Source organism: Dromiciops gliroides, chromosome 4 (genome assembly GCF_019393635.1).
Source record: "Dromiciops gliroides isolate mDroGli1 chromosome 4, mDroGli1.pri, whole genome shotgun sequence".
In the NCBI taxonomy this organism is placed as follows: Eukaryota; Metazoa; Chordata; class Mammalia; order Microbiotheria; family Microbiotheriidae; genus Dromiciops; species Dromiciops gliroides.
The window spans coordinates 232,140,893-232,157,262 of NC_057864.1; the positions used below are offsets into that span (position 1 = coordinate 232,140,893).

Here is a 16,370-nt window from a genome sequence, read left to right on the forward strand (position 1 = left end):
CCTTTATCTTCCTTTTGCCCCAAAGTCTCCTGTCTGCTCACATTTCTTTTGATATCCACCCCCCACACACACACACCCATTCTTCCTCAGGCTCTACCTCTGTATTATTTGGCCTATCAACTATTTTTCTCAATCTCAAACTTTAAAATGTCCTTTCCATAGTATCTTCCTCCACTCTTATGCAATCACTTATCTCCTATTCTCCAACTTGTCTGGCAGTGGTGGAGCTATTTGCCCACCCCTCCAAACCCCTCCAAATTCTCCCCTGACTTGGACTAGAGGGCCAGATGTTTGGGACCAAGGAATATAAGTGGGGGCAGGGAAAGGGGGAGCAGGAACCCTGAATAATTAAGAGCTAGGTAGAAAGTGGGGGATGAGGTCAGATGCAACTATCAGGCTGGAGGGAGTCCTAAATAGGAAATGGATACATCGTGGAGCTCCAAAGAAGAGCAAGAGCTTGTGGTAAAATTACAAGACATTTGGATCTTGGCCAACAGCTAGGATGCTCCCACTGCTTCCCTCTACCCCAATCACTTAGGTTAAGTCAATATTTGTGTGTGCTGGGCCTGAGAGGCCCCCAGACTTGGCTCTTTTTTCACATCCCTGTCTTCCTTCCCTTCCCCCATTCCTCTCCCTAATTCGTCCAGTCCCCACGCCCACACACTTGAAGCCAACCCATCTGGCATTGATTATCCTGTTGCTGCTGGACGCAGCCGCTGCCTCTGTCTCAGGGACCCCGGCGCCTCTCCCCCTAGCCATGCTGCCTCCTGTCCCACTCTGCGTCCTGGGGGCCCTCTTTACTTCCTTGGCTCTGCTATCCCTCACCCAGGCCCAGGGAGCTCCTGCCCAGAGCCCCAACTACACCAGGTAGGTCTATTTCCACCCCTAATGTACCCTTCCCAATGTCTACAAAATCCAATAAAGGGGCCTCAGATTTATGGATTTTGTATTGTTGGAAGCCATTGGGTCCCCCCCCGCCCCCTCCTTTTGCCCTTTGAGAATCCTCTTTTGCTATTACTCAGCCTAAGTGCTCCCTAGTCTTATTTCAGCTCTCTGGCTCTTTTGTTTCTCAGCGGAATCCCATTTGAACCCAACCTCCCCACTCTTTTCTCTACTGTCTTGTACCTCTTTTTTCTGTCCTTCATCCCCTTATCCCAGATTTCTGTGACCTGGAAGGAGCAACCTCACTTTAGAGGGTCTGAATATCTGTGTTCAAGAGGGCTTGGAGAGGGGCATGGGTGAGTTAGGGGAAGTCTGATGCCCAAGTCCCAGGCTTCAGCAGAAGCTGAAGCAAGTGTGGGAGTTAAGGGGATCGGATGCTTGGATTCATTGAGATATCATTGCTTCCTCTCCTCTCATATCCTGTCCCCACCTTTTAGCAGGCTTGTGGTTGTGTCCACATCTGGTTCTAGTTAAATCAGCTCCTGTCCCAGTTGCCAGGCAGGGTAAAGGGAAAAGATTCCAAGAATTCTGGCCTGCTAGCCAGGGTAAGGGTGAAGGACCTTGGGGAATGGGAGTAGAGAGGATGTTGAGAACAGCTAGTCAAAACCGTGTCTCCTCAACTCCCTCTCCCTGGATCTATCTCCCTACCACAGTTGGCTGTAAAGTATTTTGCCTTGCCTATTTGCCAAATGCTTTGCCCGTTTATAGTTAACCCCTCTCCAGCCCTATCTGCTACCAATCTCACCTCCACTCCAGCAACCTTTCTACCCCTCCTCCTGCATCTGAGTTCCATCCCCATTTTTCTGTATACTACCCCACCAAAGTCTTACCTCCCCATACTTTATCTGGATATCTTCTCTGCCTCCCCCACCTATACTGATTACCCACTCCCTTCATTTATCTGTCTGGTCAACCCCTTAGACCTGTGTTCCTGTGCGGAGGGGATGTGACCGGGGAATCGGGCTACGTGGCAAGTGAGGGCTTCCCCAATCACTATCCCCCCAACAAAGAGTGCATCTGGACAATCACGGTGAGTGGTGCCCTCTGTGTCCTCTGCTCTGCTAATTTCAACCATGTCCCCCCACCTAGCACCAGGCCAGTTTGTGTTGGGATGGAATACACCCCTAAGACTCCAAGATCCTTCTCCCAATCAATTTCCAGCAAAAGGGCCTTTTTCTTGAGAAGCCCCATCTCCCTTATACCCACCGAACTGGTTGCTACCATATCCCTACCCACTCTAATGGAGATGCTTTCTGAAGATATATCCTATTAAGCCTCAAGGCCTCAGCACTCTTTAGTTTATAATTCCCATTTAGGATTCTGGAGTAGCTAAGGGATGCTCCTGGGCATCAAGACCAAGGGAGTGTGAGACTAAGCCTCATCCCTATAAAAAACAAGTCTCACTGGCCAAAGAAAGAACTCTAGGGGATACCCTTCTCCATAATGGAACCTGGAGCCCCTAAAATCCCTTGGCTTAACTGTTATAGAGGGAACCTTCTCACCATGTTTCCCTGAACCACACCAGATCTACTCCATCTCCCAATCTGGCCCTAAATAGCTAAGGACAAAGCTCCCCAGTAATAGTGAAGTTGGGAATATAAGAGTCCTGAAGTTTAACCCTTGGCCCCCTTTCCCTGCCTTTTTCTCTCTTAGGTCCCTGAGAGTCAGACTGTTTCCCTGTCCTTCCGAGTCTTTGACTTGGAATTGGATCCCTCCTGCCGCTATGACTCTCTGGAAATTTTTGCTGGGGCAGGGACATCAGGCCAGCGTCTTGGACATTTCTGTGGGACCTTCAGGCCAGGGCCTGTGGTTGCCCCTGGCAACCAGGTGACACTGAGGATGAAGGCTGATGAGGGGACAGGAGGACGGGGCTTCCTGCTGTGGTACAGTGGGCGGGCTACCAATGGCAATGGTGAGATTACCCCTCCCCCACCTCTCAAGCACTTGTGCACACACTGCCACCCCCTAACTTGTGTCCCACCAAAGTCCAAAGAGAAAGACAGGTCACTTTCTATGAGACACAAACCCCTCTCTCAGTGCTAGGGGACTAAATTGCCTGGAGGGTCTTGCCTCCAGGTTAGTCTCCTTGATCCCCATCCTCCATCTTGCATCCTCTCGTCTCCTTTTGTCCTTACTAACTGCCCCTTCAGTCCCACCTCCCCATCTTTTCTACCCTTCCTTTCCCTCCCTCCCACCAACCCCCCTCTTCTAGGCACCCCCCCAGGTGCAAGGCGGAAATGGGGCGCAGACCCGCGGGTGGACTGGGCGGCGTGGGGTTACTGGGATGGTGAGTAATTTGCCTAGCCCTTTATGTCCCCTGCAGTTAGAACTCACCTGGCTGGGGAGGGTGGGGGTGGAGAAAACTAAGATGAGATGAAGGGGGAGGATGCATATATTCCCCCTGTCCTAGATTATCCCCCACCAAACCCAGCCCTGGAATTCTGATTATGGTCCCTTCCCCATAGCAGAAGACACCCTTTAAAAAAGTAAGGACCACTTTAATCAGAGGGAAGCATCAGAAGAGGCATTCCCCCATTTGAGGGGAAAGAGCACCCCAAAAGGGTAGCCCTTTGGTTGGGAAGCCTTCAAATTTGGTAAACTCCAACTGAGAGGACTAAAAAATTCCAAGAGAATTCTGTTAAGTTGGGGTTAGGATAAGATCTCCCTTGGGAAAGGGAAAAGTATGGATAAGGAATAATAGGGAGAGGGAGAGTTCGGGGAGTGGGCTCCAGCTAATTCCTATCATTTTCCAAGGGTGGGGAAGTGGGGGAAACTTGGGGGTGCCTTTATGCTCAAAGCTAGATTCCCACGCTTCTGTACTCTCTCTTTTTTGCTAACTTTCCCCCTCTCCTTACCTCCCCCCAACCCTCCTCCACTCAGGGATCCATATATTTTAACTTCCCCTGCCCTTGAACACTAGTTTTCCCTCTCCCTGCCCCCACCCCATCTTTCTCTCTCTATCCAGAACATCAGTTTTGTGGGGGTCGACTGGAGAAGCCCCAAGGTACCCTGACCACACCCAACTGGCCTGAGTCTGATTATCCTCCTGGGGTCAGCTGTTCCTGGCTCATCATTGCTCCCCCAGAACAGGTAACACTCCCTAGGCTCTTCAAAGGAACTCAAGCATCCCACCTCTCTTCGAGACCCAAGTATCTAGTTAGTTCCCTTCTCTTCACTAGGTGATTTCTCTGACCTTTGGGAAGTTTGATCTGGAGCCAGACACTTACTGCCGATATGACTCAGTCAGCATTTTCAATGGAGCTCAAAGTGATGATTCAAAAAGATTGGGGAAGTATTGTGGGGACACTGCCCCGAGGTGAGTGAGTAGGGCCTGTTAGAAGGGCAAGTTTTAGTGCCTGGGATGAAATTAAGAGGGGAAAACATTGAAGCAGATAGAAAAGACCATGACTTAAAAACAGTGGTCCCCAAACTGAATGACTTGGGGAGATAATAAGGGCAAGGAGAGGGGGGGGAAAGAAAAGGAATAAGTGAGAACAGAGGTTTAGGAAGAGATCTGAGGGCCCCTGACACCCTACTATTATCCTTCTTTCCCAAAGTTCCATCACCTCTGAAGGAAATGAACTGCTGGTCCAGTTTGTCTCAGATCTCAGTGTCACTGCTGATGGATTCTCTGCTTCCTATAAAGCCCACCCCAGAGGCAGTGGGAAGGAGGGGGCTGTTTCTGTGGAGGACAATCAACCAGTCCCAGCTCTTCCACAACCACATCCAGGGCCTAAGGTCAAACCTACCAAACCCCAGGTCCCAGTCCAGGAGAACCTGAAACCTACCCTTGCCACAGACTCTGGTAAGCATGGTAGTCCAGGGAGGGAAGCAGGGACTGGTGGTAGAGAAGGTGAGTAGAACAGGGATCTAGGGCCTGGATACATAAGTACAACCTAGAACGAAGCTGGGTTGGGAGTGGGCGAAGGAGGAGGACTAGATCCCTCCTAAGGCTAATCGATTTCCTCCCTCATAGACATTCCTAGTACTCCCTGCCCAAAGCAATGCCGAAGAACAGGCACTCTACAAAGCAACTTCTGTGCCAATGATTTTGGTAAGGAAGCCAAGAATCCTGTTCCCTCATACCTCCTATCAATAGACTGGTGGGAGCCTGCTCCTGCTCCTTGCATAAGTCTATGATCAGGCTTTATTAAGCACCCATTGTGTCTTCCTGCACTCCTCAATATCTTCCCCCTTTTCCTTTCTTTCTCCCCCCCCCCAGCCCTTCCTTCTCTCTCTCATATCAATCCCTGGCTTTCCATTGTCAACCCTTGTACCCTCCCTACCCAAACTTTATCTCCCACTACCATCTTAGCATCCTAGCCTTTGACCTTCAGCTAATTGAATCATTCTGCCCACCATATGGGACTCCTAGTAAGTCCTCCCTAAAATTTGTTTTCTGATCTTTTCCTGTCTGGCTTTTCCACAGTGGTGACGGGGGCAGTAAAGTCAATGGTTCGGGGTCCTGGAGAAGGTATCACTGTCACTATCACTCTCATGGGTGTTTACAAGGCAGGGGCACTTGTCCTGTCTTCCACTCCTGTTGGAACCCCACTTAAGTTGTATGTACCCTGTCGGCAATGTCCCCCAATAAAGAAAGGTAAGAGACTCTTGGGGAGAGATATAAAGCATAGGTGGGGGATATGCATATTGTGGGTTCCAAGAAAAATAGATGGGGAAGGAGGGGAACACAGACCCTCTTGCCTGACTCATTCCTCCAACTTATCACTCTTCCTTTAGGGGCTAGTTACTTGCTGATGGGTAGCGTGGATGAAAAGGGAAGCGCAGTCCTCTCCCCCAACAGTTTTGTGGTCCTATATCGGCCAAACCAGGACCAGATCCTCACCAACCTGAGCAAAAAGAAGTGTCCTTCCCAGCTTCCAGCCAGGGCTTGAGATGACCTGCACCAAACTACTACCTAATTTCCTCCTTACCTCCATACTTTCTCTATTAAATGCAAATAAAATTCACCCAGAGAAAAGAACCTTAACTTGTCAGGGTGAAGACTGGGGGAGCAGGGGGGAGGTTTGCTGAAACTTTAAAAAGAAAAGCCTCCATCATGCTTCTCCCCCCCCCACTCCCACCCCCGGCCCCAGACTCCTCCTAAGTGATCGATTTCTATTCTTTCTTCATCAGAGCAAATTGCCCAGATCCAGGCGGCTGGATCCAGTAGTGGGTGGGACACTGCGACAGAGGAGACAGTGCAATCGCAATAAGCCATTAGGGGAAGGCCTCGAGAAGAGGGGAGGAAGGCCAGGCTATCCCACTTGGCGGGGATGTCCCAGCATGGGAAGTCTCAGTCATTCGGAGAGCGGGTGGGCAGAGAGAAAAGTCCACGTCCGAAACCCCACCCTCGATCCATGCAGGACAGTCCAAGCCCCTGAGACGCCAATTGAGTAATTGCCACGTATGCGTATTTCAGCCAATGAAAAGTGCCTTTAGGCGGGGCGTACCGATCCGGAATTTTCTATTAACCACTAAGCATAATTCCGTGACCGAGACGGGTAGGACGAACAGAGTCGAATGCCAACCCTCGGACTGATAGGCGGCATCCTTGGCCAATGTGAGCCGAGAGGATTGAGTCCGGAATCAAAGCTGGATAACCTGAACCTGATGAGTGTCAGGGGAAGGGATGGGCCCAAGTTGTGGTGCCCTTAGATTTTCCTCCCAAGCCGCTGTTCCCATTTTCCCTCTCTTTTCTCCCTCTCCTCCCCCTCTGCAGAGTTTGACAATACAGACAGAATTAGAGACTCGGGCTGAATCTCCCAGAAACAGACGTTACCGACGGTTCCGAGTCAAGCTACTAGGGGCGAGACCTGAGAAACGGTGGGGGAAAGGGGCGAGGACTGGGAGATTGTCGGGGCAGTGTCTGAGAAGGGAGGGGGCTTAACCGAGGCAAGAGTGACTCGGGAGCAGAAGAAATTAGTAGATCTTGCCATTAGCGCATCTCGGGCACCCAACTAACGCGCGTTTCCACCCATTCCAGACGTTGGTCCTAGAGCGCGCCCCTCTGTTAGCCTCCCCGAGCCCGCCCCCTCTTCTGCCGGTTCCCCAATCAGGGCGTTGGCCCTCGAGCCCGCCCCCTCCTCTGCCGGTTCCCCAATCAGGGAGTTGATCCCCGAGCCCGCCCCCTCCTCTGCCGGTTTCCTAATCAGAGCGTTGGTCTCTGAGCCCGCCCCTTCTCCGTCTGCTCTCCAATCCGGATGTGGGCCCCGGGAATCTCAGTTGTCCAAATATTCCTGCTGCGGTAGTTCTGACTCGCTTCATTATCTAGGTTGTGGATCCGGTGGGTTTGAGAACAGAGTCCGAAACCGAGGGAGGGGCCGTCTCTCCAGGCTTTTGGTCCATGTCTGGACCTGTGGGGCGACCGCGATCCTGTAGAATCCCCGGGCCTGTGCTCCCTTTGCGAGGCGAGGGCGGGAGGCAGTACGGGGGATGCAGGCGCTTGCGACCGCCGGCGGCGCTTCGGGCCCGGGGAGCTGGCACTCGTACCTCAGAAGAACCTCCTTGGTCCTCGGAGATGAGACTCCTGGGTTAGTGCACCCACATTCTTACCTCGTCTGGGCCGCGGCCTCTGCTGACCACAGGCCTGGGGGCAGAGGGATGTGGGAAGCTTAGTTCCTCAATCAACATTTGAAGTATAGATTAGCCTCCACTTCCTGCTTACTTTATCACATTTGGCCCTTACCCAGTTCTCTTTAGGCACCCCTATTCTTTCATTTTGGCAGGCTGCTGTCACTGGGCTCTTGGGAAGGCCCTTAGTCTTCCTCACAGCCATCATTTGTCAACCTCTCATCCCCTTTCTTTCCTCCCTCTTCCCCTCTTCAAAGGTATGATATGTCATTTGGCCTTCATCCCCAGGCACCACATCAGGGACCATGTATACTTCTGTTTAAGGGAGGAGAAAGGGATCCAGTGACAGGACTCGAAGATATTCTTTCCATTGGGAAGCCCCCTGGCCATGATGCCCCAGGACGTCAAAGCCTGCATTGTTTCCCCATCTACTCAAGTCCATATTGATCAGTTCCTACCTACCATCACACCTCCACCAGTTCTTTACAACAGGGTGTACAGAGAGCACATTGTAATCAGATAGAATTGGAGACTGAACAGAAAGGGACAACATGCTACAGAGTTCATGCTACAGAGAATTAGAGAAAGATGTGTCACAAACCATCTGGGTTAGTTTTACGGTTAGCTTCACAAACCATCTGACCTTCACAAACCATAGGCTGAAGAATTAATAAGCAAATATTTACTAACCTGCCATTTGCAAGGCACTAGCAGAGGCAGTCCCTGCCTTCCAGGAGGTTTAAGTAGCTGAGTATTAATGAGAAACAGTGAAGTTATGATTATAACCTCTCTCCCCTCTTTTCTCTGACTTTCTACCCCATGACTCTCAACTGCTTGTCTTCAGTTTCTTGTCAAAGGCAGGGACACTTGGAGTAGGGTCTCTGAGATCCAGTGCCTAGTTTGAGGGAGAGGAGAAAGGGGAAGAATGACTGGAGCTTCAAACAGTGAGTCTTCCAGATATCTTGTCATCAGTCCCAGTGTCTTCCTTTTCTACTTTCTGACATGGCCTTCCTCTTGCTCCTGCTGCCTGGCCAGTTCGGTCCCCTACTATCCCACATCCTGCATGTCTCCCTGGGACAGATGTTAATGGCAGCCTGTCTTGAGTAAGTGCTAGGATTGGATATAAGGCTACTCAATACCAATGGATTGGGATTGGGAGAAGCTGAGCAGGGTACAAAATCCTTGGAAAGAACTGGCTTTCCTTCCCTTCCCTCTCTTTCCAGGTCTTTTCACTGTCACTTTCTTTCAAATCTAGATCTCCCTTTTAATTCTGGGCAGAGATTGAAAATAATCATTGTTTCATTGACACTTTGACTTATTCATTCAGACATCAACAAACTGTTTCCTCCCCAATCTCCTGAGCCCAATAATTTTTAATCATTTTACAAAGTAAATAATAAAAATAGAAAAAAGTCAATGTGAAGAGAATCTGATTTCCATTTTTATCCCTCCCCTGTTTTTTTTTCTAGTAAAATACATTCTGCCTTTTAATGTCCCTGGGATCTAGATGTTCATTGAGCTGTAGTGGAATGAGTTCTGGATTGGGGGAGTCAGTTGATCTAGGCTGAGTCCTGGCTCTACTACCACTTAGCTGTTACTTGTATGACTTTTATCAAGTTCCTCTACTGTCTGGGCCTCAGTTTTCTTCTCTATAAAATGAGGTTAAACAAACAAAAAAGCTGACATAAAACACTTTAAGATCTGCAAAGTACTTTAAGTGGCTTGTCAAGAAATAACAGAAGCATGATTTGAAACAATCAAATTGTGATGGGTAAAACTAAATGTGTGTGGTTACCCTATCTGTTCCCTTGTGGAGAAAACTAACTAGGACAACAGTTTAACAGTTTAGGCATTAAACATTTATTAAAATATATTAGGGGGCAGCTAGGTGGCACAGTGGATGGAGCACCGGCCCTGGATTCAGGAGTACCTGAGTTCGGATCCAGCCTCAGACACTTGACACTAGCTGTGTGACCCTGGGCGGGTCACTTAACCCCCATAGCCCCACAAAAAAATAACAACAACAACAAATAAACAAGTATCTCTAAAAGAATAGGAAAACCTAACCTACCCTTGAGGAGAAATCAGAGCTGCCCACCCCACAAGGTTCCAACTACCAACTCCCAAAACCAACTGACAAAACCAATTGCCTTACACACTGCTTCAAGATGATTGGTTGAAGGTGGTCACATACTCACACAGCAGGGGGCCCGTAATAGTAATAATATTCTCACAATCCCCCCTGTGCTTCATTAAGAAACAGAGTTTCCTTAAATGAAGCAATAGCATTACATATACATATAACAATGTAAAGGGAATGAAAAAAAAGAAAAAAAATTGAGTGATTTAGAGCATTTTTTTTCATGTGGCAATAGGTAGCTTTGATTTCTTTATCAGAAAACTGCCTGTTCATATCCTTTGACCATTTCTCAATTGGGGAATGACTTGGATTCTTAGAAATTTTATTTACTTCCCTATATATTTTAGAAATTAGGCCTTTATCAGAAGTACTGGCCATAAAAATTATTTCCCAGCTTTCTTCCTCCCTTCTAATTTTGGATGCATTGCTTTTGTTTGTACAAAACCTTTTTAATTTAATATAATCAAAATAATCCATTTTGCATTTCATAATCTCTATCTCTTGTTTGGTCATAAACTGTTCTCCTTTCCAAAGATCTGAAAGGTAGACTATGCCTTCCTTCCTAATTTACCTATATATCACTTTTTGAGTGATATATAGGTAAATCCTATATCCTATCCAAGCAAAACCTTTTCCCCCAGTGTTGCTTCCTATATACAGGAATTACCAGCCAGGCTATGTGAACTCCTTGAGGCAGGGGCAGCAGTACAGGCTGGACCCTTGGACTTCTTACATGATTTGAGACTGGGAGACAGTGTATATATTAAAAATTTTCAGCGGACTAGTGGGACTCAGCCAGCCTGTAAGGTCCTTTCCAGGTATTGCTAACTAAACCAAATGCCTTACACACTGCTTCAAGCTGATTGGTTGAGGGTGGTCACATGCTCACACAGCAGAGGGCCCCTGTGATATTAATAATATTCTCACATACCTGAGCCCAACGTACTGTAGCTACTGTGCCATGTTGCATAACTGCCCTTAACCCTGACATTCTGCCTCCAGCTTTCTACTATTTAGTTCATGTGAAGCTCCAACTCTTTCATCTCCCATCTCTTTACAATGGCACTGGCCATTCCCCTAGTCCTGGAAATCACTTCCTCCTCACCTCTATCATATAGTCTCTCTCTCTCTCTCTTTTTGGCAAGGCAATGGGGGTTAAGTGACTTGCCCAGGGTCACATAGCTAGTAAGTGTCAAGTGTCTGAGGCCACATTTGAACTCAGGTCCTCTTGAATCCAGGGCTGGTGCTTTATCCATTGGGCCACCTAGCTGCCCCAGTAATTATTTCTTGATGTAAAGAAAGGAAAAATAGGCTTGCATATGAAACTGTGAACCTCTTAAATTTCTATTAAATTTAACATGGAAGTCCTAACAACCCTGTTTTTCTGTGTTCCCTTCTAAACTTCCTTATGATTTCTTCTGCATATTTTTAAAATGTTTAATCAGTGATTTTTTTCATTTTTTGGGTATCATTTCCATTACCTCTCCCTACTCCCACCCATAACTACCCTGGACCTGGGCAAAAGGCACCAGCAGCACATGTGAATCCTACAGGACCAGTTCCCAGGCACCCAGGGTTTAGAATGAAGTTAGAGGACTGTTTGGGAATTGGTAAACCCACTTTATACTGAGGGGCAGGTTATTTTAGGGCTGGGGAGGAGATGGTGGGAGAAAGCATCCAGGATAATTTTAGTAGCAATACTTGTGGCCTATGATGCTGTTAAGAAATGGGTGTGCTCCTTATCACATTGCCCTAGTTCTGCTGGAACTTTTTGCAACTTGCTGGAACCCTAACCACCAGTATGATTCAATTCACATAAATTGCCTGGTATGTGCAAGGCAAACAGTAGCCGATAGGAACAAATGACCTTTGAGGGTTCCTGGCTAACACATGCAGATGTTGGAGTGAAAAGGAAGAAAAATGGGAAATGCTCAGGTCAGCAGGATAGCTGTGGGAGAGAAGGGTTCTAGCTATAGTGTAGTAAGAGTATTCTCCAAATTAAGTAAATCCCCACTGATTCCAGTCAGGATTGAGTAATTATGTTTCATTTTATATTAAAAATGTAATTGCCACCAATAAGAATAATCAAATGAACTTTTTACAGGAGTTAGGTTTTTACAGAAAACCATTTGACAAAGCAGAATTATAAAACAAGTATGCAAAAGAAAATATATTTGTTGTACCCTACTTTTTAAGTCCAGTGTGTGTGTGTGTATGTATATTTGTATACATGTATTTATGTATGTATCTATCCATCTAAAACTGGAGAAACCTCTTTCTAAAAGCAGTTGCTCATATCCCTATATCTCTCAGATTTATTTATAATGCTTAAACTGTGAAAAGGATCACAGCCAAAGTTATCTTTTTCTATCACTATAGTTCTTTTTTGTTGTTGTTCTTTGTTTGGGTTTTTTTTGTTTTTTTGGTGAGGCAATTGGGGTTAAATGACTTGCCCAGGGTCACACAGCTAGTAAGTGTTAAGTATCTGAGGCCGGATTTGAATTCAGGTCCTCCTGAATCTAGGGCCGGTGCTCTATCCACTGTGCCACCTAGCTGCCCCTATCACTATAGTTCTTAACTTCTCTTGATTTCTATAACATAATCCCATAATCTTACCTCAAGAGAATGAAGAAAGTATCTTCTCAAGAACTTAGTTCTCTAAAGACTTTCTCTTTCTCTCTACCTCCCTCAATCTAGCCATGACACTAAAACAGTCTCTTGACATATAATTCCTCATAGAATGGGTAGTTAAGCTATCACTTTAAGATTCTATAGGTTCTTTTTTTTTTTTTAAATGTATGAGGTATTTTATTTTTTCCGTTACATGTAAAGATAGTTCTCAACTTTAGTTTATACATGCTTTACAATTTCAGATTTTTCTCCCTCCCTCCCCTCCCTCCCCCCTCCCCTAGACAACAGGTAATCTGATATAGGTTATATCTATATATCTCTATACATATACATATAGATATATATATATATACACACACACATATATATATACACATAATAACATTAATCCTATTTCTGCATTAATCCTGTTACAAGAGAAAGAATCAGAGCAGTGATGCAAAACCTCAAAATAGAAAAAAAAAAAACAACAGCACCCAAAACAAAAGAAATAATATGGTTCAATCAGCATCTATACTCCACAGTTCTTTCTTTCTTTTTTTTTCTTGGATTTGGAGATCCTCTTCTATCATGAGTTCCCTGGAACTCTTCTGTACCATTGCATTGGTGAGAAGAATATAGTCCATCACAGTAGGTCAACACTCAATGTTGATGATACTGTGTACAATGTTCTTCTGGTTCTGCTCATCTCACTCATCATCAGCTCACATAAGACCCTCCAGGTTTCTCTGAACTCTTCCTGCTCATCATTTCTTACAACACAATAGTATTCCATTGTATTCATATACCACAACTTGTCCAGCCATTCCCCAATTGATGGGCACCCCCTCAACTTCCAATTCCTTGCTACCACGTAAAGAGCAGCTATAAATATTTTTGTACATGTGGGTCCCTTTCCCCCTTCCATGATTTCTTTGGGCAAAAGACCTAAAAGTGGGATTGCTGGGTCAAAGGGTATGCACAGCTTTATCGCCCTTTGGGCATAATTCCAAATTGCTCTCCAGAATGGTTGGATCAGCTCACAGCTCCACCAACAATGCATTAGTGTTCCAATTTTCCCACAGCCTCTCCAACATTTATTATCTTCCTTTTTTGTCATTTTAGCCAATCTGATAGGTGTCAGGTGGTACCTCAGAGTTGTTTTAATTTGCATCTCTCTAATCATTAGGGATTTAGAGCATTTTTTTCATATGGGAATAGATAACTTTGGTTTCTTCATCAGAAAACTGCCTGTTCATATCCTTTGACCATTTCTCAATTGGGGAATGACTTGGATTCTTATAAATTTGATTTAATTCCCTATATATTTTAGAGATGAGGCCTTTATCAGAAGCACTGGCCTCAAAAATTGTTTCCCAGCTTTCTGCCTCCCTTCCAATTTTGGATGCATTGCTTCTGTTTGTACAAAAATTTTTTAATTTAATATAATCAAAATCATCCATTTTGCATTTTATAATATACTCTATCTCTTGTTTGGTCAAAAACTGTTTTCCTTTCCAAAGATCTGATAGGTACACTATTCCTTTCTCTCCTAATTTACCTATGGTATCACCTCTTATGTCTAAATCATGTATCCATTTTGACCTTATTTTAGTATAAGGTGTAAGATGTTGGTCTATGCCTAATTTCTGCCATACTATCTTCCAGTTTTCCCAGCAGTTTTTGTCAAATACTGAGTTCCTATCCCAGAAGCTGGAGTCTTTGGGTTTATCAAACACTACATTACTAGTGTCATTTACTACTGCATTTCCTGAGCCTAGCCTATTCCATTGATCTACCACTCTATTTTTTAGCCAGTACCAGATAGTTTTGATGACTGCCGCTTTATAGTAAAGCTCCAGGTTTGGTACCGCTAACCCACCTTCCTGTGAATTTTTTTTCATGATTTCCCTGGATATTCTTGATTTTTTGTTTTTCCATATGAATTTTGTTATTATTTTTTCTAGCTGTATAAAATAATTTTTAGGTAGTCTGATTGGTATGGCACTGAATAAGTAAATTAATTTAGGCAGTATTGTCATTTTTACTATATTAGCTCTGCCTATCCATGAGCAATTGATATCTTTCCAATTATTTAGATCTGATTTGATTTGTGTGAAGAGTGTTTGGTAGTTGTGTTCATAGAGTTCCTGGGTTTGTCTTGGCAAGTAGACTCCCAAGTATTTTATATTATCTACCGTTACTTTAAATGGAATTTCTCTTTCTATCTCTTGCTGCTGGACTTTGTTGGTCATGTATAGAAATGCTGATGATTTATGTGGATTTATTTTATATCCTGCTACTTTGCTAAAGTTGTTAATTGTTTCAAGTAATTTTTGACTTGATTCTTGAGGATTCCTTAAGTATACCATCATATCATCTGCAAAGAGTGATAGTTTTGTTTCCTCCTTGCCTATTCTAATTCCTTTAATTCCTTTCTCTTCTCTGATTGCTAAAGCTAACATTTCTAGAACAATATTAAATAATAGGGGTGATAATGGACATCCCTGTTTCACCCCTGATCTTATTGGGAAGGCCTCTAATTTATCTCCATTATGCCATAATACTTGCTGATGGCTTTAGGTAGATACTGTTTATTATTCTAAGGAAAGCTCCTCCTATTCCTAAACTCTCTAGTGTTTTTATTAGGAATGGGTGCTGTACTTTGTCAAAAGCTTTCTCTGCATCTATTGAGATAATCATATGATTTTGGTTGGTTTTCTTATTAATGTGGTTGATTATGTTAATAGTTTTCCTAATGTTGAACCAGCCCTGCATTCCTGGTATAAATCCCACCTGGTCATAGTGTATTATCCTGGTGATCACTTGCTGTAATCTCCTTGCTAATATCTTGTTTAAGATTTTAGCATCAATATTCATTAGGGAAATTGGTCTATAATTTTCTTTCTCTGTTTTTGCTTTGCCTGGTTTTGGTATCACCACCATATTTGTGTCATAAAATGAATTTGGTAGAACTCCTTCTTCACCTATTTTTCCAAATAATTTGTATAATATTGGAATTAACTGTTCTTTAAATGTTTGGTAAAATTCACCCGTAAACCCATCTGGCCCTGGGGATTTTTTCTTAGGGAGTTCATTAATAGCTTGTTCAATTTCTTTTTTCTAATATGGGTTTATTTAAGGATTTTATTTCCTCTTCACTTAACCTGGGCAGTTTGTATTTTTGTAAATATTCATCCATTTCATTTAGATTGTCAAATTTATTGGCATACAGTTGGGCAAAATAATTCCTAATTATTGATTTAATTTCCACTTCATTGGTGGTAACATCACCCTTTTAATTTTTGATACTGGTAATTTGGTTTTCTTCTTTCTTTTTTTTAATCAAATTAACCAATATTTTATCTATTTTATTGGTTTTTTCATAAAACCAGCTCTTAGTTTTATTGATTAAATCTATAGTTTTTTTGCTTTCAATCTTATTAATTTCTCCTTTAATTTTCAGGATCTCTAATTTAGTGTCTAATTGGGGATTTCTAATTTGTTCTTTTTCTAGCTTTTTAAGTTGCATGCCCAATTCATTAATCTCCTCTTTCTCTTTTTTATTCATGTAAGCATTTAGAGCTATAAATTTTCCCCTAAGCACTGCTTTGGCTGCATCCCATAGATTTTGGTATGTTGTCTCATTATTGTCATTCTCTTGGATAAAGTTATTGATTGTTTCTATGATTTCTTGTTTGGCCCATTCATTCTTTAGAATGAAATTATTTCGTTTCCAATTGATTTTCATTCTACTTTTCCCTGGCTCTTTCCTACATGTAATTTTTATTGCATCATGATCTGAGAAGGATGCATTTACTATTTCTGCCTTTCTACATTTGACTATGATGTTTTTGTGCCCTAATACATGGTCAATTTTTGAAAATGTGCCATGTACTGCTGAGAAAAAGGTATATTCCTTTCTATCCCCATTCAATTTTCTCCAGACATCTATCATGTCTAACTTTTCTAGTAATCTATTCACCTCTTTCACTTCTTTCTTATTTATTTTTTGGCTAGATTTATCTAATTCTGAGAGGGGAAGATTCAGATCCCCCACTAGTATAGTATTACTATCTAATTCCTCTTGTAACTCATTTAACTT

The 16,370-nt window shown here is 44.0% G+C and overlaps 1 protein-coding gene across 2 annotated transcripts; it reads left to right on the forward strand.

Moving 5' to 3' along the window:
* Positions 1–734: 734 nt before the first annotated feature.
* Positions 735–5,926, forward strand: PCOLCE (procollagen C-endopeptidase enhancer). 2 transcript variants are annotated; one of them, XM_044002064.1, is made up of 10 exons: positions 735–867; positions 1,864–1,972; positions 2,596–2,854; positions 3,155–3,229; positions 3,908–4,032; positions 4,122–4,258; positions 4,500–4,747; positions 4,919–4,996; positions 5,372–5,542; positions 5,683–5,926. In XM_044002064.1, exons 1-10 carry the CDS (start codon positions 758–760, stop codon positions 5,835–5,837), a joined length of 1,467 nt encoding a protein of 488 aa, XP_043857999.1. In that variant the 5' UTR covers positions 735–757; the 3' UTR covers positions 5,838–5,926. The 2 variants fall into 2 exon arrangements, with proteins under 2 accessions (XP_043857999.1, XP_043858000.1); XM_044002065.1 differs by lacking the exon at positions 3,155–3,229.
* The last annotated feature ends 10,444 nt before the right edge of the window (positions 5,927–16,370 follow it).

What these genes read in the sequence shown, in the direction of transcription:
- PCOLCE (XM_044002064.1), top strand. Translation starts at nt 758, where the DNA reads ATGCTGCCTCCTGTCCCACTCTGCGTCCTGGGGGCCCTCTTTACTTCC. An exon ending in GCGGGCTACCAATGGCAATG is followed by an intron (nt 2,855 to 3,154) that starts GTGAGATTACCC and finishes CCCCTCTTCTAG; the next exon opens with GCACCCCCCCAGGTGCAAGG. An exon ending in ATGTCCCCCAATAAAGAAAG is followed by an intron (nt 5,543 to 5,682) that starts GTAAGAGACTCT and finishes CTCTTCCTTTAG; the next exon opens with GGGCTAGTTACTTGCTGATG.